The sequence below is a fragment of the Podarcis erhardii genome (assembly GCF_964252035.2).
Source record: "Podarcis erhardii genome assembly, chromosome: 2".
Classification (NCBI taxonomy): Eukaryota; Metazoa; Chordata; class Lepidosauria; order Squamata; family Lacertidae; genus Podarcis; species Podarcis erhardii.
The window spans coordinates 2,841,625-2,866,924 of NC_138498.1; the positions used below are offsets into that span (position 1 = coordinate 2,841,625).

A 25,300-nucleotide genomic window follows, 5' to 3' on the forward strand; every position below is an offset into this window, starting at 1 on the left:
CAGGTGCATGGTTGTGATTATTCAGATTGAAATTCACCTTCTTCTGGTTCTGCACTGTTTTTATGCTGTGGTTTTATGTTAACATTTCATTATTTTAATTTGAAAATTTATCCATAATTGCTTGTTTTCAATTAACAGGTAATAAATATGTATACACACCCTTACATTTGGCTTCCTCTTCCCAGGCACACTTACACAGGCAAATGCATAGAGGTGTGCGTGCGCACACGCACACACACACGTGTTTGCCCACTTGCCCAACTCAAACACATCATGCATGCAAGACTGTCTTCTCCCACATTCCCAGCTCTTGTCTACTTGCCTTTGGCCCCAAAAGCCCTGGCTCGTTGGCCAGAATGGTCTCCATCTCCCGTACAGCATTCCTCAGGAAATGGCGCCGACCTCGATGCAGCTGCCCACTGTCAAGACACCGCTGGAAGGTTCACACATGAAGATGACAGCTCCCCCATGCCCATCTGACACACCACAAGCAGCAGCAAATGACAATGCCCAGATACTCAGTCAAGGTACATAGTACCCAAAGCTGGTCAAGTTATTTTGGAACTAGAGGCAGAAAATTGCAATAAAAGCACCATCATCTATTAAATGACGAACAACTGGATGCCCTCGCATGATGCCTAGAATTGTCCACCAAATGCTCAGGCTGGGCAGACTCCTAGATGTGCTGTGCAATAGATGAGGGAGCAGGTAGATGGCAGGACCTCAGAGGTAACATGCAGGAGGAGCTGCAGAAAAGTGGGGCTACCTTTCCCCCTTCTCCAAAGGAGATTTATGGTGCAATCCTTTACATGTCTATTCAGGAATTAGTCCTACTAACTTCAGTGGCGCTTCAAAGTGGGAGCAAGTGCATACAACAGTGGTGGCTAACCCCTGTTTTGGAAGTCTGATCCAGTCCTCCAAGCAGATTTTACAAGCCCTCCAAGAACTGATTGATTTTGGTAGTGGTGGAAGAAACATACGGTATATAACAAAGCAGACACAGCTAGAGGGTGGGCAGAGTTCAGTTTTTCCAATGGGGAGTCAAACTGTCCCCTTCCTGGCCACTAGACCCATCACTGGATGAGGTGAGCAGAGAGGGAGCTTGTGTCTTAACAGCTTCTTTGCACAGATAGCTGATGTGGGCAAGTGTCTGTGTGTGCCTGAGCGTGTGGGATGGATACACCAAGTTTTAGCCACCCCTGCCCCTGGCCTGCTCCCCCACCCAGAAGGTTGGTCATGGCTGAAAGCAGTGAGATGCCAAAAAAGGTTAGTCACCCCTGATGTACAGGACCACAGTCTTAATGGAGGACATCTAGTTTATACGGCAAAAGGTGGCAACTTCAGTAACAAAGGGCAGCTGCTGGAATACAATGAAGAAATAGGGATGATGGGGACATTGGTCAAATGGGGCTGGGAAGCAAATTTCAGACATGAGGGGAAAGGTAAAGCTAGTGAGGCAAAGTATTAAGCAGAAAAGACCTGGTTATCTACTAGGAAAACCCTGGAGCAGACAAAGTGCAGACTTAGGCAGTAACACGGCAGACAAAGCAATGAGCAAGAAAGCAAGGGTCATTCCTACCTGTTTGCTACAGCGTGCTCTTTGCATTCTTTGATATCAGCTATGCGTTTTCCATAACTGTGCAGAGAGAGAGAGAGAGACACTGAGATCACAGCCAAACCCCTCCAAAACATTATGTTGTGTTCTGTTGCTTCGTCCATCCAAGCAAAGCCAACTTTGTGCAAGGACAATTTTTCTAAAAAACTGAATGATTTTTAAAATCCAGTGGCACACTGGCAAACCCTTCACTTTAAAATGGCTACACCAAAGCTTCCTTGTCTCTTGTGATATTTTCCAGGGCAAGCTACAGCTCAGGAGCAGAGAACATACTGTACATGCAGAAGGTCACAAGTTCAATCCAGGGCATTTGCAGATAAAGATGTCAGGAAGAAAGTATGGGAAAGGCCTGCATTTGACTCTCTGGACAGCAACTGCCAGTCACAATCAGCAGTACTGGCCGTGAAGGACAGAAGGTGTGACTCAATGGATGGCAGTTTCACGTATACAGAGGGTGAACAAATACAAAACAGGAGGATGCTCCCACTCATAAGCACATTTATAACTTGCCTTTCCTCCAAGGAGCTCAAGGTGGTATGCACAGCCCTTCATCAACCCTCACCCCCATTTTATCCTCACAACAACCCTGTCAGGTAGGTTAGTCTAAGAGTTGGCAATTTACCCAAGCCTCACCCAAGTGAGCTTCATAGTCAAGTGGGAATTTGGATCCAGGTCTTCCCAGTCATAGTCTTCACAACTGCACCACTGCACTGCACGAGAGCCAGTGTGGTGTAGTGGTTAAGAGCGGTAGTCTTGTAATCTGGGGAACCGGGTTCGAGTCTCCGCTCCTCCACATGCAGCTGCTGGGTGACCTTGGGCCAGTCACACTTCTTTGAAGTCTCTCAGCCCCACTCACCTCACAGAGTGTTTGTTGTGGGGGAGGAAGGGAAAGGAGATTGTTAGCCGCTTTGAGACTCCTGAAGGGGAGTGAAAGGCGGGATATCAAATCCAAACTCTTCTTCTTCTTCTTCCTGTGCTTCTAAGATTAGTGTACAAGAGGGGATTCAAACCTGCCAAAATGTGCCTGTGGGTCTATCTCACCTCTACAGGTCTCTTACCCTTTGATGCTGCTGAAGGCCTCCTCTGCCACTTTGTGAATAGAAAGCACTTCATCCCGTACTAGAGCAATGTAGAGAGAGCCACGGAGAGCTGCCCGCCACAGATCCAGACAGCTTTGGGTAGAGCCCAGGCAGCTGTGGCACAGCAAGAACCCAACTGCAGGGGTAGAAGATGGTCAAAGGCAAGGATAAGGAAGCAATGGACACCGACCCTCCCTGCTCCGTACAGCAGCTAGCCCCTCCCTGCCACCCACTTCCAGAAGCAAAATGAATTGTGCAAATCAAGCAAATGCATTACAAACCATAGCGTTTCTTGCCCTAGAATTTACCTGGGTGCTAGGTTTGTGAGGCAGGGGGTGGGGAATCCAGAGCGCAAGCATATGTCTGCCTATGCCCACTGCGGCCAATGAAGATGATCTTGGACAATTTCTGCACCTTTTGGCTATGATTATCCAGCTCTGGATAAGATTTCTTGCTATACTGAGTCAAGGTTCCAGGTTGACCATCCAGCCTGGATCCTCCCCAGCCTACCAGATCAGCAAAGAACAATGTGGTGACTTACTCACAATCCATCGCTCAAGAACCTCCAGAGAAAGGTATTCACAGGCCATCTGGGAACAGGAAAGAAATATGAGTTTTCTGCCTACAGAAATCTGGTATCATCATCTTCCTTCCTAAATACTCAGTGCCTCTACTAAGGTTTTTTAACGTGTGCAGCATAATTTTCTACGAGGTCTGGAGTAGCAAGGCCTCACTGGGTGCACATGGGAACCATTTGGTAGAACAGCCAGCATTACAGTCTGCTGCAGCAGTTCACTCTCTTGCTTAGAGGTGGGGGGAACTCAGGCCTGCAGCACTCCAGACTCCCTTTTTGCAGCCTCTGGGACTCTCCCCAAGCCATATCTCTTCCCAAGGCCAAACCCCTTCTCTCTAGGACACCCCCTTCACTGGCCCTGCTTCAGGCCTTTTTCAAGTGCCCAGAACCGTGGAAATACCTCTTGCTTGCCCACATAGAACCTTAACTTGTCTATAGGTGGAAAGTAGCCCACTGTACAAACTGAAGATTCACATCCATTACCCTGCTCTCTTTTCTGTCTCTGTGGCCTCACCCTCTGGTGGCATCATGATTGAGGGGGCCGTGGCCGTGTTTGAGAGGGCCAGGGCCATGCAACATCAGCGCACCCTACAACATGCACACATGACGCCAGTGCCCTCCTGCAGCCTGCACAAGTGATGATGTGTCGTGGGGACACCCCGTGGCTTACTCCTGTGACATGAGCACACCCCACAGTGTGTGTGCACGGCTGCTGCAGAACTTTGAGGGGCCCAGCCCCTTCACTGAAAATCCCTTGGTGCGCCTGGGTGGCATGTGCTCACCCCCACCCCGCAGGCTGCCCACAAAGCACTGCCATCAAACTGGTTCCGCATCCCTGTTCTAGCTCAACTGCCAATAGTAACAGAACTTGTCAGCATTATAGCCTCAATGACATCACAATCAGCTTGCGCTGCATGCTGGGAAACAGTGACTTGTCTCACTGAAGTCCGTTGAAACTCAAGAAACATCTACAAGAGGGCAGAGCCTGCATATATGAGCTCTGTAAAAGGTAGCACTGCTGATCCAAAATGCAGGCCTCTGATTTTAAGATGCTCCAGAAAGCCTGAGTTTGGGCTGTGCTGGAGAGGTAGCAAAAGTGTCACTGTCTCTATACACGGACATGCTCACCGTGTCTGAACTGGCAGGAGCTAGCATGTTCGCGGGGTTGCTGATCAGACTGAAGAGTTGGTCACTTCGCCACTGATCAGCTGAGTGGTTTCTACGGGCGAAGAGGAAGTGCAACGAAAGAAGTGCATTGCTCACAGCCTGGAAAGAGAACTCTGTTAGCAGCAGGAAATGACCAAACACAGAGAGACAGACAGAGAGAGAGAGAAGAAAGCAGAACTACATGTTACCCTTGGCACACATGACATGAAGAAGCATCAAGCAGGTGGGAGGAGCACTTAAATCTTCCCATTCTTGCTTTTTCTCTCTTGCAAATGCTCCCCTGGAGGAATTTCCCCCACAGCTCAGCTTCAGCCAGATTTACAGGTATTTACAAGGGAAAGTTAAGTATCCACTGATCACCCACTACTTCTCCCCTACAAGTGCCCCACACTTATGTGTTTTCCTCAACTTGTACTCTACCCACAGATGGCAAACTATCATCCAAATATTAACCGAAATTTTTAACTGGATTGACCAATTCTGAAACACAGACACATTCACCTAGCTCCTGCTTGCTTTGGGATCATCCAGTGTTTGCTCAAAAGCTGAATAAATTTGTCCTCCTTCCTCCCCTATCCCTTCTCTACCCCGCCCCGCCCCCCTCCAGCATGTGGATGACTTGATTATTAGCTTTTCTGGTTTTGCAGTTTACCTACTTCCCTCTTTTTTACTTCCTGTTCCAGTCATGGCTGCCACCAAAACTCCCCACACATTTCTCAAAATGTTATTTGTATATACTTGTGAAGCAGCAAAAGAAAAGGGAAGAAGCTCACAATAAGAATTGTAACTGGGCTACCTTCAGCCAACACCATGAGAAATTGGAGCAAAGAATGTTCATTCTCTCCAACTACAGAACCACATTCACCTCCAAGGAACCACAATTCAGAGGTACAGCACATGCTTTGCACACATCACTTCCCACGTTCTGAGGTGGTGGGCTCTCCTTCCTTGGGGATTTTTAAGCAGAGGTTGGATGGCCGTTTGTCATGGGTGCTTTAGTTGAGATCCTGCATTGCAGGGGTTTGGAATAGATCCCTTCCAACTCTACCATTCTATGATTTGACAAGGTGTGACCGGAAAGTTTGGTGAATGGTCACAAAAATCAGGCAGCGAGAAATATTTGAACATACATACGTTACAGGCGTTCAAAGTAGGCCCCCTCTGATACAATGCACCATTGACAACATTCGTAGAACTGTTAGAAACTTCTGGAGGAGTCCTCTTTTCGTATGGCTTTCAGTTCCCTTGTCACAGCAGCTTGGACATGTGAAATGTTGGAAAATCTGTGCCCTTTCATAGCAGATTTCAGTTTTGGAAAAAGAAAGAGATCTGATAGGGCCAGATGGGGAGAATATGGAGGGTGGGACAACTCAGTAACCATTTCACATGGAATATGCAATTCTTCCATCATCATTCGGATGGACAAACGCTGATCCCACTTCAATAACTCACGAACTCTGTCAACGTTTGCCGTCGTTCTGCTCATCAACCGTCTGCCAGACCAAGGGTCATCTTCAATGGTTGCCTCCCTTTATGGAAACACTTAAACCACTCATACACTGGCTTTTGAGTTACAGCTTCATCTCCGTACACAATTGTGAGCATTTCGTGGGTTTCCGATGCCGACTGTATGTTCGAATATTTCTTGCTCTCCAATTTCTATGACCACTCTTCGAACTTTCCAGTCACACCTTGTATGTTCAATTCCTCACATCTCTAACAAAAGGTATCTCACAGGACCAAGCACTGGGAAAGATCTCCAAGATGTTGGAGAGCCACTGCCAGTCAGACTCTACAATTTGACAAGACTAGATGAGCCACTGGTCTGATTCAGGACAAAGCAGCTTAAAGATACTGCATAGAAACCAACACTCCCATTCTTGAGAACACAGCAACACACGCAGGAAGAATGCATGTTACAAAATCATAATGTGAATCTGGATGTGCTAAGAAGTTAATGGAGATAGAGTCTAATGCTGAGACCCCAATGCCAGGCCTGTGGGCACCACACTGTCCTCATACACTTTCCTTTGGTGCCTCCCAAGCCTCCCACTTCATTCTTTATTTTAATCTCACCTTGGAATGGGGCCCAAACTCTTCCATCAGCTTGCGCAAGGGATTCTCATACTCCAGTATCATCTGACCCAACCAAGGGAAACTAGCATCACTATAGCCAGATAAGGAATGAGTCAGAGGTGTTTGCCAGCAACAGAAGCCCTCCTCCATCACTGATACTGCCCACCCATTTCACTGCAAAACATGACAAGAGTGCTCCAATGACAGAAGCCCTGGGCTCCAGAGAACCTTATTGGGCCAATCCAGGCAACAACACAAAATACAGGAGAATGCAACACCTGATCTCCAAAAGTGTGGGAGGGTGGCCTTGCAGGAGAAGGGATTCTCATGCTGTGGTGATTACAGGATTATGGGGTGGGGTTGGCCTATTTCACTGCTTTCTTCTTTCTTTCCTTCTTGAAGAAGATGTGTGCTCCCATACTGGTGGTGGGGTGAGGGGAATAAAGAAAAGCAAGGGGATTGCTGAGGAGGAGGTGGAAGCCTGGCTGCTGTTTCTCCTCCAGGATAAGAGACGACTTGAGTGCTGCTGGTGGAAAGGGGCATCAGAGAGTGCCCTGTTTCTAGAAAATTTGCAGAAACAAATCAAAAGCATTGTTTTGTAAATTTCTCAAAAGGGTGAAGGCATGGCAGAATGAAATGTGTGGGTCACCACCAACAGCGGTGTCACAGGTATCTGTGACATTTGCACAAGGACATTCCACGCAATCCTCTTGCTAAGGAGGAAAGCAGAGGGAGGAACTGTGTTTTCCCTATCAAAATACTGGTGTTTAATGAACTTACCTTTCAATAGATGGGCTAGCTTGGGGGGCATAGGAGTGGGGGGGGAGTGATTTGTTTGAGAAAATGGTAGGTTTCAGCTACAGATGGCATATTTAGGTTAAAAGTTAGGAATGGTCTTTTAACTAGAATAGCATACAATAGCAAAATAGCTGTTGGGGTGGGGGACGTGTTACCTCCCCCTCAATACTTGTCAAGAGAAGGCCAGACACCCACTTGTTAGGGACTGCTATTGGCATTAGGAATGTACTATTGGGCCAAGGGAGTGGAATATATGGACACTGACCCTGATCCATGGATCATCTCATGGGCACACTGGTACAGGCCAATCAGGGCTTTGCGGTCATCAATACGAGAAAGGAGTAAGATGGCAGATGCATAGGTGACAATCAGGTCAAGGTAATTCTTGGTGAAGTCATAGTTTAGATGCTGCAGAAGGAAAGAAAAAAATCAGTTTTATTTATCTGATAAAAAGGGAAATGTATTGAGATCTTCATCAACTCTGGGCAGATTCTGACTCCTGGCAGCAGCACTTTTCTTAGAATCTCAGCACAATCTGCTCAGATAAGGAATGGTGGACCTGTAGCTCTCAAGATGTTATCAGGACTATAATTCCCATCATTTCCAGCTACTGGCGATATGGAGTTATAGTCTCAACAACACCTGGAAGTTCACAGGCTCCCCATCCCTAAGCAGATTGTGATGGGATTGTAAGGCATTCCTCATTCCCTGTCTTAGACAATGGCTCACTTTGTGTGAGTCTCCAAGCCATGTTGGAGGATTGTAAATGAGCCTAAAGGCTGCATGAACCCCCCTCCTCTCTGACACACAGCTTCTCCCTTACTTTCCTTTTTTAGCAGTAGCCATTGTTTGCCACAATGTACCAAGTGTCAATCACAATTAGTATTTGCCTTCCACTGCCAGAATCAAGAATGCATTTAAATTCTAGTTTCCAATTCTGTTCCGGAGGAAAAACACTAAGCCATAATTTGCCAGTTCAGACACTGGGGCAAACTATGGTTAGCACTAAACAGGCACTAGGTGGAGTCCTGCTTCCGGCTGATGAATTAAGTGCTGCTTTGAGGGCTACCAAGTTAGTTAGTTGTGAAGAACTGGCAATTCAAAATTCAAAATACTTTTCTTTTATGGCAGAAGGAAGAGGAGATCAGTCCCTCCCAATGAGTGCAAGACTAGATGAAAGGGGAAGGTGGAGCTCTGCTAAGTCTAGAGGGGAAACTTCTATGCTGCAAGATCAGTTCAGCAACAGACTTGAGAGGTAATGAAATGAAAATCTCTTACTTGGACATTTTAAAAAAATGTACCAGAGAACATTTATTCATCTCCTTGCCCAGCCCTTCCAAACCTATGATTCATGGAAAAAAGACACAGTTCCTCAAGCATTCATGTGTTAGATGAATCATACTGACAGTTCAGTTAGCAAACTGTCAATAGCCAAAAGTTTGAATTGTGGTCCATTTGCACCTATAGCAGCTTCCCTACGAAGTCCAACAAGAGCTTTCAGGAAGTGGGGTTTTCATCAGAAAAAGGAATGGGAAGAAAGGTTCCATTTTCCTCTCCACATACTGAGGACATTCACTTCCTGTCCAGAGCTAGAGCCGGGAATTTAAGGATCCATGCTTGGGTGCCCCTTGTGGTAAGTCACTCAGGAAAAGGGCTCTAACTTCCTTCTAGGCTCTGGTAAGACTCTGCCCAGCCAGGCAGCCCACTGATTTATCCTCACCTGATAGGGATCTATCAAAGCTTTCAGGTCAGGCTTGAGCTTTGCTTGGGCAGCAGGAGCAGTGACGATTTCTGCTATAGCTGGTTCCTATCGGCTCAACTCCTTGCTGCCTTGTTGCCTCCTTATTCCCACCCGGCTGACTTTTTTTTTCTTTTTTAAAATAATTTTTATTAATTTTGAATTACAAAAATCCAATATAAGCCTTATAATATCAATACCAAAATACAATTACAATTCAAATACAAATCAATCACATGGCCAATTATAAAATTTAGGTGGCTCCCTGCATGCTGGACTTCAAGGTCTACTAGTTCCCTTTAATTCTGCTTACACACTATTGCTCAATCCAATTACAATCCAGTCCTGATAAAATTCCTTACACCACAGCTACAATGTTTTAACTTCAATTCATATTAACACATTTAGTAATTTATAAGTTCGCTAGTCAAATTCTCCTTTCTTCTTCCTGTGTGAGGTATTAATCTTAATCCATTGTTCCTTTATGTCTTTGTCAAATATTATGTCCATCTTGATTATTCCCGACCTCTGTCGTGCCTTGTGGAGCTGTTGACTTGGTGTCACTCTAGATAGATCTCTCCTCTTTTGTTCTCCAGCCCCTCTGATTGCAGCTGCAAAATTCCATTGCCATTACTTCCAGTCCCAGGAGGGGAGTCACCTGGCACCCTGCCACATCCCTGGCAAGCCTCCAAGTTCTCTCTTCTCCGTCCAACTGAAGAAATTAGCTATAATTTCTTGTAGAAGAGCGATCTAGTGCCCCACCAAAGCCCTGGCAAGTCCTCAAAGTCCAATCCATCCTCCCCTCAGCCAGGGGAAAAATAAAAATTAACTTCATAGAGATTCCAAGTCTTTTAAAAATTATTCCATACTATTATGTTTTCCTCACACAGTTCAGTTTGTTATTGTAATCCATATCTATACTCCCGTCTCCCTTCATCTTCACCTGCTATATGAATTTATTTATTTTTTGCATTCTCAGGGGGTTTGCCAAGTCATTTATGTAACAAAGCATTTATAATGAAGCCGTTGGCTCCTCCCCCCCACATACTGTTTTTTAGATTGAATGAAGTCTTCTTTCTGATTCAAATTTTTACAACCTTGTAGCTGTTTCAATTCGGCAGTTTTTGATCTTGTCCCATTATTTCCAGCACGTGTCTGTACATTAATCCCAAATAATCTTTAACGAACAGAAGAACCTCTGCTCTTAATGGCGTCGTTGGACGCGGGTGGCGCTGTGGGTAAAACCTCAGTGCCTAGGACTTGCCGATCGTATGGTCGGCGGTTCGAATCCCTGCAGCGGGGTGAGCTCCCATCTCTCGGTCCCAGCTCCTGCCCACCTAGCAGTTCGAAAGCATCCCTAAGTGCAAGTAGATAAATAGGTACCGCTTTATAGCGGGAAGGTAAACGGCGTTTCCGTGTGCTGTGCTGGTGCAGGCTCGGCAGAGCAGCTTCGTCACGCTGGCCACGTGACCTGGAAGTGTCTTCGGACAGCGCTGACTCCTGGCCTCTTAAGTGAGATGAGCGCACAACCCTAGAGTCGGACATGACTGGCCCATACAGGCAGGGGTACCTTTACCTTTACCTTTAATCTTTAACGAACAGAAGAACCTCTGCTCTTAATGGCGTCGTTGGAGGGTTACCAAGAGGCGAAGTGCTTTTGCACTCAGTGCCTCCCTGCCTCCCGCATTCTATGCCAGAGCGGGAGCCAGGTACTGAGATGATCTGTGAGTGTAGCCCGTTCCCACCATCCCTGGGGGGAATTTCCACAGATAATTATCCTCAATCATCCTTGATTAACCTTTGCCAATGATCTCCCATTGTCGTGGGAGGTAACTCCATTAAGGCAGACAGGAACCGGAAGCCCCAACTGACTTTCTAAGCTGCCAATGGCCCAGCATCAAGATAAAAATATAAGGCATAATGTCCACAGTTGCATTAAACTAAAAGTAATGCCCATCTGCCTTTAATTCTCAGAAGCCAACACTTTACAATCCATACTTTATTCAAAAGATACTCACAATGTCAAAATGGCACAGGCTGGCGTCCATAGTGTTCAGCAGCTCATAGACATGGTCCTAAAGAAGAAATATTAGCATTAATGAAGCTATTGGGGTAGAGAACTGGACTCCACACACTCCATTGCTGCATATCATTCATTTTTATTATTGCATTTATAGCCCACCTTTCCTGCAAGGGCCTGTACTTGGTTCTTCCCCTCCCCACATTACTACAGCAACTCAGTGAGGTGAATTAAACTCAGAGAGAGAGAGAGAGAGGGTGAGAGGAGAGAGAGGGAGAGACTGACTGGCCCAAGGTCGCCATTATAAAATTTTAGGGGACACACACATAGCAGACACACACACTTCACATAAAACCTATCTTTACTCTTCAAAATGTAGGAAATATTCCCTGAGAAAAGTACACATTATTTTAGCACACAGAACAATCGAAAAGGCCATCTTGGTTCTCCTAATGACTATAAATAATTTCCTCTACAGAAGGAAATAACTTGGTGACACCTTTCCCAGTAGTTCTTTCACTTACAAATCCTGTCTTAAGGGCATATTTGATATATGGATAGGGTGGGCTTATGACCAGGATTCAAGAACTAAGGTAGAAAGGCCAGACTGCCCAGGTAATACAATCAGTAAAACATTATCAGGTATCTTGGCACACAGGAGAACCCACACACTCAAATTTCTGTGATGTATGTATGGTGCTTTTAGGGTCTTCTTTGGCTAAGGGGTTGGGAAATGTCTGAAGTCTTTAAAGGTTTCTGCACACTTTGTTCTTGGGCTCTCTCACCTCCTTGGAAGGAGGGGGGTGGGACTCTGTTGCAACAGAAAAATAAAGATCTGCCTTGCTTTCACTGGATCCTGTTTCCATCCATTCTTCTCTAACTGATATAGGGGACTCAGAGTCCTTTGGGGAGTTGGGCAGCAAAAGCCAACCTCCAATTTTATACAACAGTCACCCACACCAATTTAAAACAGTCTGGTTGCAAAGATCAACCCAGCATGAAAAAATTTACCTTTCCCCATTCCATGCCCCCACAAAGCTGTATGAATCATCTCAGATTTTTCTAGAGACTGCTGCTGATGACACTGACAGATGTTTGTGTTTCTGTCCTTGGACATTAAAGATCTACCTGATTATGAATTCAACTGTAAACTCTGTGTAGAATTAAAACAGACATGAACACTTCATCTTTCTCTTTTAAAAAATTGTTGCTTCCATTCTTGAGAGGCTGGCTTTCTTATTAAGCATAAATGTGTCAAGATTATTTATTTGGCTGCTATTTTTGCTTATTTAGCAAATGTCCTCTGTCCACAGATGTGACTGCTTTTTCATTTTAATTCTATTTTTGTACAGTAGAATCTGTTTTCTGGTTTAATCTGAACAGGTTTTACATTGCCAGGGGGTGCTGCTGTGCCTCCACCCCACCCACCCCTTGACTGGTCTAACTGGGTAATCATGCCTAGCCTACATTCCAGTGTTATTGTGAGGAAGGACTGGGGAATAAAATGTATTTGGAAGGAGAACTGGATAAAATACTGTATCTACTATATATTTTGGAAAGTTGTTTGTTCACCATACATTTAAGATATCATAACAAAATTTTGCATGATGGTTCTTGGGATCAAGAAACAGATTTTCATTTATGTTTAGAGGCCAATGGATGCCATTTCAAATCAAGATGGCAACTGAACCTTTCAAAACTGCACTGATTTTAGCCACTGATTTAAAATCTGCATGGTTTTTTGGTTTCTTAGAACTCCCAAGCAATAGCAAGTATGAAACGGCTAATATAAAAATAAATAAAGTGTCCAAGTTAAAATTCACCTAGAGATAGTGTGGCATAGCAGTTAGAGGGCTGGGCTGAGACATGAGACCAGGATTCAGTTGTGAAGCTCACTGGGTAACCTTCGCCAGCCACTGTCTCTCAGCCTAACCTACCCCACAGGGTAGGTTGTAAGGATAAAATGGGGAGGAGGAGAACAAGGTACCCCACCTTGATCTCCTTGGAGGAAAGGTGAGATATAAATGTAGTAAGATACAAATGTGATGATGATAATAAATAATAAGAAGAATGTAATAATGCAGAAACCACTCACTCTGACAACAGCCATGTCCCAAATTCTGCAATGCCAAAGTGGGAAATGCTCTGATGACCTTTTTGGCATTATGACTATTATTTCACTTTATTATAACTTACCCATCAGCTGAAATGACCACTTTTGCACAGCTATTAGAAGTGTAGGAGTCTTCTTTTTCATCTGGTCAGCCAAAGTTATTATATGCAAGGAGAAGACTTCTGGCCTAGTAAAGACTCCACAAAGGCTTAGCACTCAACAGTTGCAGTCATCCCTGTCATTCACACAAAGAGGTCAAGAAAAACTACAGAACAACTGCTCTCCTCTTTCAAAAAGGTAGAAGGCTTTTCGAGTCAGACCAGGGCAAACCAACAGCAGCCTCAAAAGCAGCATCTCAAATCCCTACTAACACTCACCCGGAATTCCATTACATCCACAAAGGTTTGATAATAGGAAGTGAGTGCCCGGAAAATATCTGCTTTCTCCTTGTATACTGGTCCCAAATGTTGCTGTAAAGAAAAGCAAACAAAGCATGGACAATTATGACTGATCACCAGCAACCTCATTCCTCTGGGAAACAGAGCAGAGCTTTTTCAGTAGAGGCTCCCTTGCTAGGGAATGGACTCCCTAAAGCTATCGATCTGGCCCCTGATCTTGGTGGGTTTTTTCCCTACCATCATTTTAAAGAAATGAGCTTGTATTTCTTTTAATTTCAGAAGGATTTTTGCAAAAACAAATTATATTCATTGAGTTTTATTAAGGCTCCATATCCAGATATACAGGTAACTCAAGTGACAAAAGCAATTGACCAAAAAACAAAAATGAAACATCAAGAATTCAGGTAAAATACTTGATCTGAAAACTATTGGATTCCTTTTAATCACACTCTGGCTACGTTTAGGCTTACTCCTTCTGTTCATTTTTTTAGTGTCACCCTAATTATTATCTTTTGTATGTTTGACACCACAATCCTGAACACAATTACTAGGCAATAAGCTCCACTGAACACAGAAAGAATGAATTCAGAATAAGCTTGCATGGTTTTAGGCCTTACTTGCTTCCAGGCCACAGGGCAACAGCGCCAAGTCTTTCCAGACTGGAACAAATGCACAATGGCTACCTAACATCTCCATATCACTGGGAGGAGTGGCCCAAGTCCTTCCTCCCCTGCTTGACACTTACCATTTATCTATTTTTTTAAAGAGACTGATGAACTCATCCAGCTTTACAAACGTTTCATTCCTGAAGAGCAATTAATATCATCTAGGCCTTCCCCAATATATACAGGGAGATATAGTGATAGCACACATGTTTACAAGGAAAAAGTCCTATGTTCAGCCCTTGCCAGCTCCAGCTGAAAGGACCTCAGGAGGTATCAGGGCTAGAAAAGGAAAGGTCTCCTTGGAGAGCAATTGGAAAACAGCCCTTGACTAGATTCATACGTTCATGTGGATTATGAAGGGCTGGAGCTCCATGGTCAAACACATACTTTGTATGCAGAAGGTCCCAGTTTGAATTCTCTGCATTTCAAGATAGGATTGTTAAAAGCCACTACCTGAAATCCTGCACAGCTGCTGCCAGTCCGCATGGACAATACTAGGCTAAATAAATGGGTTGGTGGTGTGGCTCAGTAAAAGTCAGCTTCCTACTACTCAGGGATAGAACATATTTCTACCTATGCTCTATCCTAGTTAATATAATGTAATTGGAATTTGGGGCCATCAAGAAAATGCCTCCTGACTCAACCCCTAGAATACACCCAGGATGGCAGCAGTTCTTCTCATGCAGAAGTTACTCTTCTCATGCAGAAGTAAGTTACTTTTCTCATGCAGAAGTAAGCCAGGAGAAGAGCAATGGCCACTTTCTGTTCCCAGAGAGTACAATCCCTCCAACTCCCCACTCCAGCTCTGACATGGGGTCTCACCGTGCCGCTCCGTGTGTCCAAGTTGGGAAACTTCTTGTTGATGTATTTGATAGAGGATTCCATGGTCTTCTCGGTGAAGAAGCTTGGCTTGGTCCGGGAATCCATACATGTCTGCAAAAGTCAACAAAGCTGCATCAGAACTGAACAATATGCAATGCCAATTGTGCTGCTCTATTTAATTTCTAGGGAAAGCGGGTAGCACTGTTCATCAGGAATACAGCATCCAGGGAGAAGAAAGTTTAACCCTTTACCCTACTGCAGTTGCAACACACACACACACACACACACACACACAGAGTGCCTTTTGGTGGCAATAGGACCTGCCTATAAGCATAACAGCAGAGCATGGGGGATGTTACAAAAGTTGGATGCCACCCGTGAACACTGCAGTCTCCCAGAATATCTAATTTCTGACCTCACTAAACTTAAGCAAGGCCCCATCTGCACAGCACAGTTAAAGCAGCATCATGCCACTTGAAGCAGTCATGGCTTCCTGCAAAGAATCCTGGAAAGCAGTTTGTTAAGAAGCTTGGAGTTGTTGGGAGACCCCTGTTCTCCTTACATAGCTATAATCCCCTGTGTTCCCTGGGAAGAGATTGTTAAACCACTTTAGGAAACATAGTTGTAGGAAGAGAATTCAATGTGATTCAATCTGACTGGTTGATCATTGATTTCATGATGTTGGTTTGGGATTCCTAGCTCTTTGCATGTAAGAAGGGTCGGCATTCGTGTCCAATCCTCCAATTGACACATTTTTTCCAATTACGGATTTTTATCCTATGAGCAGCTGCGTTAAAAGCTGTACCCACTTCCCTTTCCTCTAATAAGACCAGATATTTAATATGGCAAGATCATAACCAATAGCAACAGTCACTTTATTAATAAGTGGAGGTAAACAACAGGCACTCCTACAAATCAGCAGATCCATAACTTCACATCAGATCCCCACAGAGACTCCAAATCCCATACAAACCATACAGAGCATACAGCCATACAGTCAACTCTCAACTCTCTCTGTAGCAGTAATAGTAATAGCAGCTTAGCTAGTCACTGTCATACTGAATCTGCCAAGGTCAAGCATTCACCTCTCAGATCATACCATCCCAACCTTGTCAGTGAACCACCCATTCAAAGGACCATTCACAGCCATTTAAGAAAATAATATTGTTTTGTCAAATCCAATTCAAGAGGCACTTTAAAGAAAAAACCACAGGCCCATCCACGGTAATCAGATAGCAAGCTCAACTCACTAAGGTAAAATGCAAGTGATGTACATGTGGTGGAACCTGCGACAGCTTGCAGTAGAGATCATGATCAAAACCGGAAGGGGAAAGGAGGTGCCGCCTACAAGACAAATTCTGTTGTAAGCTGTGATCGGATCTGCTGTTGCCCCTACAGAAAGAGGAAGCTTCAGAGAGTCCTCAGCCAACACTCACATGCAACAGGAAGAGGAACCACATGCGTGTGGTATCTCCTTGTCTGCTAAAATGCTTAGAATAGCTCCAAGGTTTCAGCTAGTGGAAGATCTGTTTACGTCTTTTCAGGCCTTCTACTGAGACATGTTAAAGAGGAGCCAAACAAATGGCTCAGTTCAAAAAGTTAGATTAGCACACTTGGGTTCAAAGCCCCATGAAGATCACTGCATGACTTTGGGCCAGTTTCTCACACACCCAGGTCTAACCTACCTCTTGTTGTGATGATAAAATGTAAGCTTCCCTGAGCTCCCCAGAAGGGAGGAGGGCAGGCATATGCAATTTATATCTGCTACCACATCTTCCTCTGCCTGCTGAACCTTTCTACAGCATTAATGCAACAGTGATCAAGATCACAGATACGGAGCAGTTGCCACTCCAACCGCTGGTGATATGTATTCGATGGACAAGACTAAGATGGGCAGACAGGAGATGGACAAAGGGGGATAGTCAGGAGCACCCAAGGTTGCAGTAGATATGTGAACACTAAGGTGGCTCAGGAAAGGTTTGTGCTGGTCAAAAATGAGTCTTGAAGAGAGGAAGGAATTGGCTGGACAAATAAAGAAAACTCTTTCTGCTGGGAGTTGAAGAAACGGCTTGATTAGCACCGATGAAAGCAAAGAAGTAGGACTGGGAGCTAGAGAAAATTGAGACCGATTGCAGATCCAGAAAAAAGTATTTTCTTTTTTTTTAAATGATATTTTATTAAATTCTACAGAAAATTAACAATCAACAAAAATCACAAAAACAACAAACAACAAACATCAAAAATGCAAACAAGACGGAATAAAAAAGAAAACATAAAAAAGATTTAACATAAAAATGGAAAAAAATTAAAAAAAACTCTTTTTCAATTTAATAACCTTCAAAACCTTATTTTCTTTACTTCCACCCGCCTTCCTTTCTTGTATTCCACTTTAAAAATTATTTCAGCAAGCTCATGCATTATTCATTTTCATCCTTTATCCCTCCCTTTGTACTCTTATTTATCTTAGTCACTAGAACCCCTTCCTTTCATTTTCAATGCCTTCAGCATTCATAAATTTTACAATGCTTTTGTAAATACGCTTTAAACTTCTTCCAGTCTCTTCCACCTGCTCTTCTCCTTGATCTCGGATTCTGCCGGTCATTTCTGCCAGTTCCATATAGTCTATTAGTTGCATCTGCCATTCTTCCAAGGTGGGTAGATCTTGCGTCTTCCAGTGCTTTGCAATAAGTATTCTTGCTGCTGCTGTCGCATACATAAAAAATGTTCTGTCCTTCTTTGGCACCAATTGGCCGACCATACCCAGGAGAAAGGCCTCTGGTTTCTTCAAGAAGGTATACTTAAATACCTTTTTCAGTTCGTTATAAATCATTTCCCAGTACGCCTTGATCCTTGGGCACGTCTACCAAAGGTGAAAGGAAGTTCCTTCAGTTTCTTTACATTTCCAACATTTATTATCGGGCAAATGGTAGATTTTTGCAAGCTTGACTGGGGTCATGTACCACCTATATATCATTTTCATAATATTCTCTCTTAAGGCATTACATGCCGTAAATTTCATACCGGTGGTCCACAACTGTTCCCAGTCAGCAAACATAATGTTATGGCCAACATCTTGTGCCCATTTTATCATAGCAGATTTTACCGTTTCATCCTCAGTGTCCCATTTCAACAGCAGATTATACATTCTCGACAATATCTTAGCATTGGGTTCTAACAGTTCTGTTTCCAACTTTGATTTTTCCACCTGGAAACCATTTTTCCTATCCAAGTTATAGGCCTCTCTTACTTGAAAATAGTGTAATCAGTCTCGCACCTTATCTTTAAGTTTCTCATAACTCTGCAATTTCAAATTGTCTCCCTCCTGCTCCAAAATTTCCCAATATTTTGGCCAATTAGATTCCATATTAAGTTTTTTCAAGGCGTTTGCCTCCATAGGTGAAAGCCACCTTGGGGTTTTGTTCTCCAAAAAATCCTTATACTTCATCCAGACATAAAACAGTGCTTTCCTGACAATATGATTTTTAAATGCTTTATGTACTTTAACCTTACCGTACCACAGATATGCATGCCACCCAAACGCATTATCGTATTTTCTTTCAGAGCAGCAGTATGCAAGAATCCCTAGTTTCCTCCATTAACCCACTAGATCCACTGCCAGCCGCTTCTAAGAAGGCATCAGCAGTTGACTGAGGAGCCATGAACTCTTCCTTGGACCTTTCCCAGTTCATATTCGCTGGGGGGTGAGCATCATGCTTTCACAACTGGGATCAAAATAGGAGCTGTGTCTTGCCGCGTCTAGGACTTCCTCAACCTAATAAAAGTAACTAGCAGCCCTGATCTCTAGCTACCTGCACCCATGGCTGTAAGAGCCATTCTCTCCTCTTGCACCAAGCCAAGAGCAGAGCACGGCAGAGGACCTCACCACCCCTTTTCCAAACCACTAGACCCTATGACTTCCTTCTCAAAGTTGGCCACAGATCTGTTTCCCTGCAGAGAACACGAAGACCTGCCACTGGTCACATCAGCTCCTACCTTCTTGATGTTGTACATGCGAACAAGGACCCCCTTGCCCCTCTCATTGAGGATGGTCAGCTTCTCCGCAAACTTGTGCTGATACACAGAGGGCAGAGACATCTCCCTGTTGAATTCTCAGTGCCCTCTCAGTCTTCACTTGAAGCAAGACCTCAAAACTAGAGGCACAATAGAGTGCCGTGATCTCTTCAAGGGGAAAATTTAAAAGGGGGGCAAGAGATCTGGGTGCCATGCAGTGGCCACACCCAGCAACACAAGCTGCAGAGGGCCTGCGTTGCTGCTTTCGCACTGGGGCTGGCAGCTGCACACAAGCTTGTCTCCTGACACTTCCCCCTTGAGAAGCGATGAACGCTGCTTCCCCTTGGGGGCTGAGACTTCCTGTGGCTGGAGCGCTTAAGAAGCACAGCAGCTCTGTTGCAAAGCAGATCTGCAGATCATGCTAGTTTTGTTCTGTGGAAGCAAACCTCTTCCTGCTAGACAGTTAACTCTGCTGCTTCTGCCAAACCACACCTATTGTAAAATTAGAACTACCCTATTTTCTCCTGGTGCCTTTTTCAAGCTGGACAGCGGATAGAAATTATGGAGGTGAAGCTTGTTAATGGAGAAATCTGATGGCTCCCTTGGACAAAAAACGAAGACACCAGCCAGGAATACCAGAGCAAAACAGCAGCCAGTAGGCTTGGTCTTTATTGAAGACTGTCATGACAGGACTCCCACCTGCCACAAGGAGGAACAAGATGGAAGCCCAGAACAAAAGAAGACTCCAACTTTTATTAGTTGCTAATCCCCCAAACTACACCCCTAAAACTACACAACTACATCACTGATACATCACAAAAAGGAGGGGTTGCGGGAGGAGTTTGTGGAGGTAACCTGAGTATCTTGTCACCTGGCTGGTTCCTCCTTTTCCCCCTCCCCATGAGTACTTTCCAGAGGACAAAGGGAGGTGGCAGTTTCCTGCCCCAGAGGGAAGAGCTGATCATTGTCCTTTGTTTGTTTGTTTGTTTGTTTGTTTGTTGAATCCACTCCCATATGCAAGTTCTTTGTGTCCTTGATGGTCTTCTGTCTAGGACCATCAAAGTTGGCAGGGCTCCTCAAACCATCCCCTTTTGATAGTCCTTCCTTCATGGAGCAAAATAAAAGTGGACCGGTGTAGATCCGATGTACGGTTGATTTTCTATGAATTTATAACAGAAACATCGCGGATGTCAGGTGTGTGTGTGTGTGTGTGTGTGTGTGTCGAGTTTGTACAAACTCGATTCGTATTCCACCTTTCCTCCAAGGCACTCAAGGGTGGGCAGTTGTTGCTATTATTTACCGTATTGGCCTGAATATAAGCCACACCCAAATATAAGCCACAGCTTTAAAATTCAGGGGGCGGGGGAGAAAAAAAATACAATACCTGAATATAAGCGGCTCTCTTAAAATTCTGCAGGCACTCACACCCGTTTCATTTTACCATATGTCTGGTTCAGCAGCGATATCGTAAAAGCCCATTTTTGTAAGGTCGCAAATTTAAGCCGTGCTTTAACTTTTCACGGTCAGAATTTGAGGGGGAGCAGTGAGGCTTATATTCAGACCATTACGGTATATTATTTTTGTATCTTTTTTTAGATCTCAGGATTTGTGTTGAAATTGTCCAATGTGTACTTTTTGATGTTTTATTTATTGTTGATGGCTACTTTTGTTAAGTCTGTAATTATGTAATTTTTTACATGTTGTAAGCTGCCTTGAGCATGGTTTTAGCTCTGGAAAGACAGCATGTAAATATATATTTTTTTAAAATATTCTTTTTATTAAGTTTCCTTTACAACATACATAAAAAGAAAAAACATTCAACAAATAAGATCCATTAAGTAGAAAAAAAATAAAAGTAGAGATAAAGAAATATAAGAGAGAAAAAAAAAAGAAACTGATAGACATGACAAAAATCAATTCGAACACACAGATTGACTTCCTTCCCTGCTGGTTTCGGGTTTCTTAATTAAAGACTCCATTTTGTGCAGCTGGTATTGTTACTGGGTTATACATCATAAGATTTATATCAGACCTGCTATAGTTGGTAAGTTTCTATAATTTCCTTCAATATAGACCATAAATTTATTCCAATCACCAATAAACTTTGTATTTTTTTGATTTCTAATTTTTTGCGTCATTTTTGCCAATTCAACAAATTCAAATAATTTTGTTTGCCAATCCCTCACCGTTGGTATATTTGTGTTTTTCCAATTTTGTGCAATTAGTATCCTGGCCGCTGCCGTCGAATATTGAAACAGAATTTTGTCTTCTTTTTTTTTTAAATAATTTTTATTGGGTTTTTACATTTTATAACAACAAACACACACACAAAGACAAGAACACACAAACACACAAATACAATTACATACCCTAATTTTCTTTACCCACTTTCATTGACTTCCCCCCACCCCCTCCTCTTACATCCCAGTTCCAAAATTAATTCAGCAAGTTCTTACCTAACCTCTTAAAGATATTCATATTGTTTTTAAAAATTAAATTCTTTTTGTTTATCTATATTCAACTTATCCAATTCTCTTATAATCATTAATTTCTTTTTTTTTAAGGTCGATCTAACTTCCCCTCCACAAATTTTCCCTTTATTATATTAATTATAGGTCACATTGACCAAGTAAAACAAAACATAACATTTTATAGTTCTATTCTCTCCCCCCCCCGCCCCGGTTTCTGTCCCTTCCCAGACAAATGTCCAAAAAACAAACAAAAAATAGTTCTTAGCCCGGATTCCTCACGTCCGAGGCGTCTGATTCTCTATCAGTCCCTCTCTGCCAACTATGTTGGTAGTCCTCTTTGTTGGTCCTAAGACCCCGAAGGAGTTCAGTCAGAGTCACATCATATTTTCTTTCATCCAGAATGTTAAAGAGTGTTTGCTGCGAAAGACCATCTAGTTTTCCATACTCAAGAGGAAAGTCCCAATCATGTTGCTTTATTCTTTTTAGTTTTAATATTCCAAGTACTCCAGGGACTTTTGTCTTCTTGGAAAGACAGCATGTAAATAAAAAGAATGATTCATTGATAAAAAGCTTCTCCTCTCTCTGATTTATCCTCACAACAATACTGAGGCAGGTTAGGCCAAGAAACGAGTGACAGACGCAAGGTCTTTCAGGAAAGTTCACGGCTGCTAAGTGGTTTAGGCTGAGAGGCAGGAATTGGTACAAAAGCTGTCAGCACGCATCATGGCTAAACTGGGATTTGACTTTAGGTCTCCCTCAGCCCAAGACTGAAAGCCAACACAAACCTACATGGTGCAAGTAGGTCCCACTGCACTTCGGAAGAGATACTTCCGAATATTTCTCCACAATACTTGCTAGTGTGGCGTTAGACCTGGGAGACCAGGGTCCAACTCCCCACTCATCACAAAGCTCACAGAGCAACCTTGGGCCAGTCACCATCTCAGCCTCACCTACCTCACAGGGTTGTTTTGAGGATGAGCTAGCTAGGAGAACCATGTACGCCCCCTTGAGCTCCTTGGAGGAAAAGGTGGTATATAAATGTAAAAATAAATTAATAAATTCTGTTACACCGCACACACTAGTCAAACAGGAAACAAGAAAAAATTGCCTTTTATCACCAGGTCACAAACATTAGCTAACGGGTTCCATCTGGCATTTCAAACCAGGGTGAATAAAAATCAATGATTTTTTTAAAATTATATACATATATAAAATTATATATTTTTATATTTAAAATTATATACATATATATATAAAATTATATATATGTATATATTGGATTTTTTAAAAATAAAATGCTTTTGGGGGGAAAACTTTCTAAAGATAGTTTTCTATTTAAGTTACTAGTAAGTGTGAAGCAGTAAAAATGAAAGTGCAAACCTTGTGAGCAGAATACTCCACAAGTCTTGGGATCTTTGTGTAATGATTGTGCAAGTCAGTTGCATGTCCGTGCAACTCGGACTTGAGGCAAGTAAGTGCTGAAGGCACTTCATTTTTTTTAAAAAAAATGATATTTTATTCAATTTTCACAATGAAACAATAGATAAAAAGAACACAGGAAAAAATACAAAAAAACACACAAAAATACATGAAATACAGATTAACATAAGAAGACAATAAGAAAAAAGGAAAAGAGAAAAAATGAAAAATCTTTCTTTTTTAATATCTCTTCTTTAGTTAACATATTTTCCTGACTTCCTCACGCCTCTCTTTTTTGTATTCCACTTAAAAATTGGTTCAGCAAGTTCATCTAATAATTTATCCTTTATTATTTTTCCTCCCATATTTTAACTTCAAAATTTTCATCTAATATTAGTCCATTCTTGCCTAATCTTAACCTTGTTGCTAGAACCCCTTCATTTCATTTCAATGTCATCAACATTCAAAAATTTTACAATGTTTCTGCAAATAGATTTTAAATTTCCTCCAATCTTTTTCCACCAACTCTTCTCCCTGGTCTCGGATTCTGCCAGTCATTTCTGCCATTTCCATGTATTCCATTACTTGCATCTGCCATTCTTCCAAGGTGGGTAGATCTTGTGTCTTCCAATGCTTTGCGATGAGTATTCTTGCTGCTGTTGTTGCATACATAAAGAAAGTTCTATCCTTCTTTGGCACCAATTGGCCGACCATGCCCAGGAGAAAGGCCTCTGGTTTCTTCAGGAAGGTATATTTAAATACCTTTTTCGTTTCGTTATAGATCATTTCCCAGAAAGCCTGGGCATGTCCACCAAAGGTGAAAGAATGTACCTTCCGTCTCTTTACATTTCCAACATTTATTGTTGGGCAAATGGTAGATTTTTGCAAGCCTGACTGGGGTCATGTACCACTTGTACATCATTTTCATAATATTCTCTCTTACGGCATTACATGCCGTAAATTTAACCCCAGTGGTCCACAATGCTAAGATACTATCTAGAATGTATAACCTGCTGTTGAAATGGAACACTGAGGAAGAAACGGTAAAATCTGCTATGATAAAATGGGCACAAGATATAGGACATAATATTATGTTTGCTGACTGGGAGCAGTGCTGAAGGCACTTCAGGGCTGGCAGCCTCTTCCCAATCCCACTGGGTTCCATCAACTGCACTGACACTTAACTGTACAGAATAGGCACCTGAATGTAGAAGCAAATCCAGAGGGTGGAGGAGGAGGAATTAGTAACAGGGATCTGTAAGACCTTGGCGAGACCTTGAAGTGCCTGCCAGTCGTAAAGATGGAAATGAGACTGACAACAGCTGGAACCTTTAGATGGAGAATGAATGACACCCTTTTTGGAGATGAAGCAATTTGCAAAAAGGCCCAAAAGACACTTAAAGACTACTTCGAGATAAATCTGAGATCAGATGTCGAAAAAAGAGTAATTTGGGACGCAAGCAAAGCCGTGATGCGTGGTTTCCTAATACAACAGAATTCTATAAAGAGGAAAAAACAGAATGAGAGGAAAGAGAAAATTTGGAACCTAATAAAAGAAGGGGAGAAGAAACTTAGATCTAAACCTAAGTCTCATGAGATTTTAAGAGAAATAAAGTTTCACCAAACACAATATATGGAACTGATGAATCAGGAAATAGAATGGAAAATAAAACAAATGAGGCAAAAGACCTTCGAGTCAGCAGATAAATGTGGGAAGCTACTGTCATGGCAATTGAAAAAGAGACAAAAGTTGAATACGGTGACATCACTCGAAGCAGATGGGAAGCTTATTAATAAACCAAATGAGATAAGCAATTGTTTTCAAAGTTTTTTCAAGAAACTGTACAAACAAGGGCCAAAGAATGAACAAGAGATAGAAGAATTTATTGAAAAATACGGCCTGCCAAAAATTTCGGAAAAAAACAAAAGGAGCTTGAATGAGAAAATTACAGATCAAGAAATAGAGGGTGCCATTCAGGATATGCAACTAGGAAAATCACCAGGACCAGATGGGTTGACCGCGAGATACTACAAAGCATTGAAGGAATGGTTAATACAACCATTGAAAGAAGTTTGTAACCAAATCTTGGAGGGGAAAAAGGCTCCCGAATCGTGGAAAGAAGCATTCATCTCACTTATACCGAAGTCAGAACTTGAAAAACATCAAGTCAGGAACTACCGCCCTATATCACTTTTGAATGTGGATTACAAAATTTTTGCAGACATTTTAGCAAAAAGATTTTTAAAAGTTTTGTTAGAGGAGATTCATAAGGACCAAACAGGCTTTCTACCAGGCAGACAAATGTCAGATAATGTGAGGAACATTATAGACAT

At 42.8% G+C, this 25,300-nt stretch overlaps 2 protein-coding genes and 1 long non-coding RNA gene across 11 annotated transcripts in view; 2 read left to right on the forward strand and 1 right to left on the reverse strand.

Moving 5' to 3' along the window:
- Window positions 1–25,300, reverse strand: part of NCKAP1L (NCK associated protein 1 like) — a 78,794-nt gene that overhangs the window by 48,917 nt on the left and 4,577 nt on the right. For 2 of the 4 annotated variants that reach the window (XM_081851685.1, XM_081851686.1), the window contains exons 2-11: window positions 15,066–15,176; window positions 13,558–13,650; window positions 11,066–11,122; window positions 7,575–7,717; window positions 6,512–6,602; window positions 4,397–4,534; window positions 3,236–3,284; window positions 2,674–2,830; window positions 1,580–1,636; window positions 323–419 (exon numbers count right to left, since the gene is read on the reverse strand). In XM_081851685.1, the coding sequence (XP_081707811.1) occupies window positions 323–419; window positions 1,580–1,636; window positions 2,674–2,830; window positions 3,236–3,284; window positions 4,397–4,534; window positions 6,512–6,602; window positions 7,575–7,717; window positions 11,066–11,122; window positions 13,558–13,650; window positions 15,066–15,170 (987 nt within the window). In that variant the 5' untranslated portion in view covers window positions 15,171–15,176. Of the gene's footprint in view, window positions 1–322; window positions 420–1,579; window positions 1,637–2,673; window positions 2,831–3,235; window positions 3,285–4,396; window positions 4,535–6,511; window positions 6,603–7,574; window positions 7,718–11,065; window positions 11,123–13,557; window positions 13,651–15,065; window positions 15,177–19,058; window positions 19,377–25,300 lie in introns of those variants that run through there. The other 2 variants (XM_081851687.1, XM_081851684.1) reach the window with 2 other exon arrangements.
- LOC309336266 lies at window positions 398–2,795 on the forward strand. Its single transcript, XR_014153962.1, has 3 exons — window positions 398–527; window positions 1,857–2,031; window positions 2,665–2,795. It is a non-coding gene; the product is annotated as an uncharacterized lncRNA (long non-coding RNA).
- LOC309336223 (gametocyte-specific factor 1-like) overlaps window positions 4,516–25,300 on the forward strand; it is a 42,541-nt gene continuing 21,756 nt past the window's right edge. For 3 of the 6 annotated variants that reach the window (XM_081851871.1, XM_081851876.1, XM_081851874.1), the window contains exons 1-2: window positions 4,516–4,658; window positions 8,441–8,564. In XM_081851871.1, coding sequence (XP_081707997.1) covers window positions 4,565–4,658; window positions 8,441–8,564 — 218 coding nt within the window. In that variant the 5' untranslated portion in view covers window positions 4,516–4,564. Of the gene's footprint in view, window positions 4,760–5,250; window positions 5,324–8,440; window positions 8,565–8,907; window positions 8,943–25,300 lie in introns of those variants that run through there. The other 3 variants (XM_081851873.1, XM_081851872.1, XM_081851875.1) reach the window with 3 other exon arrangements.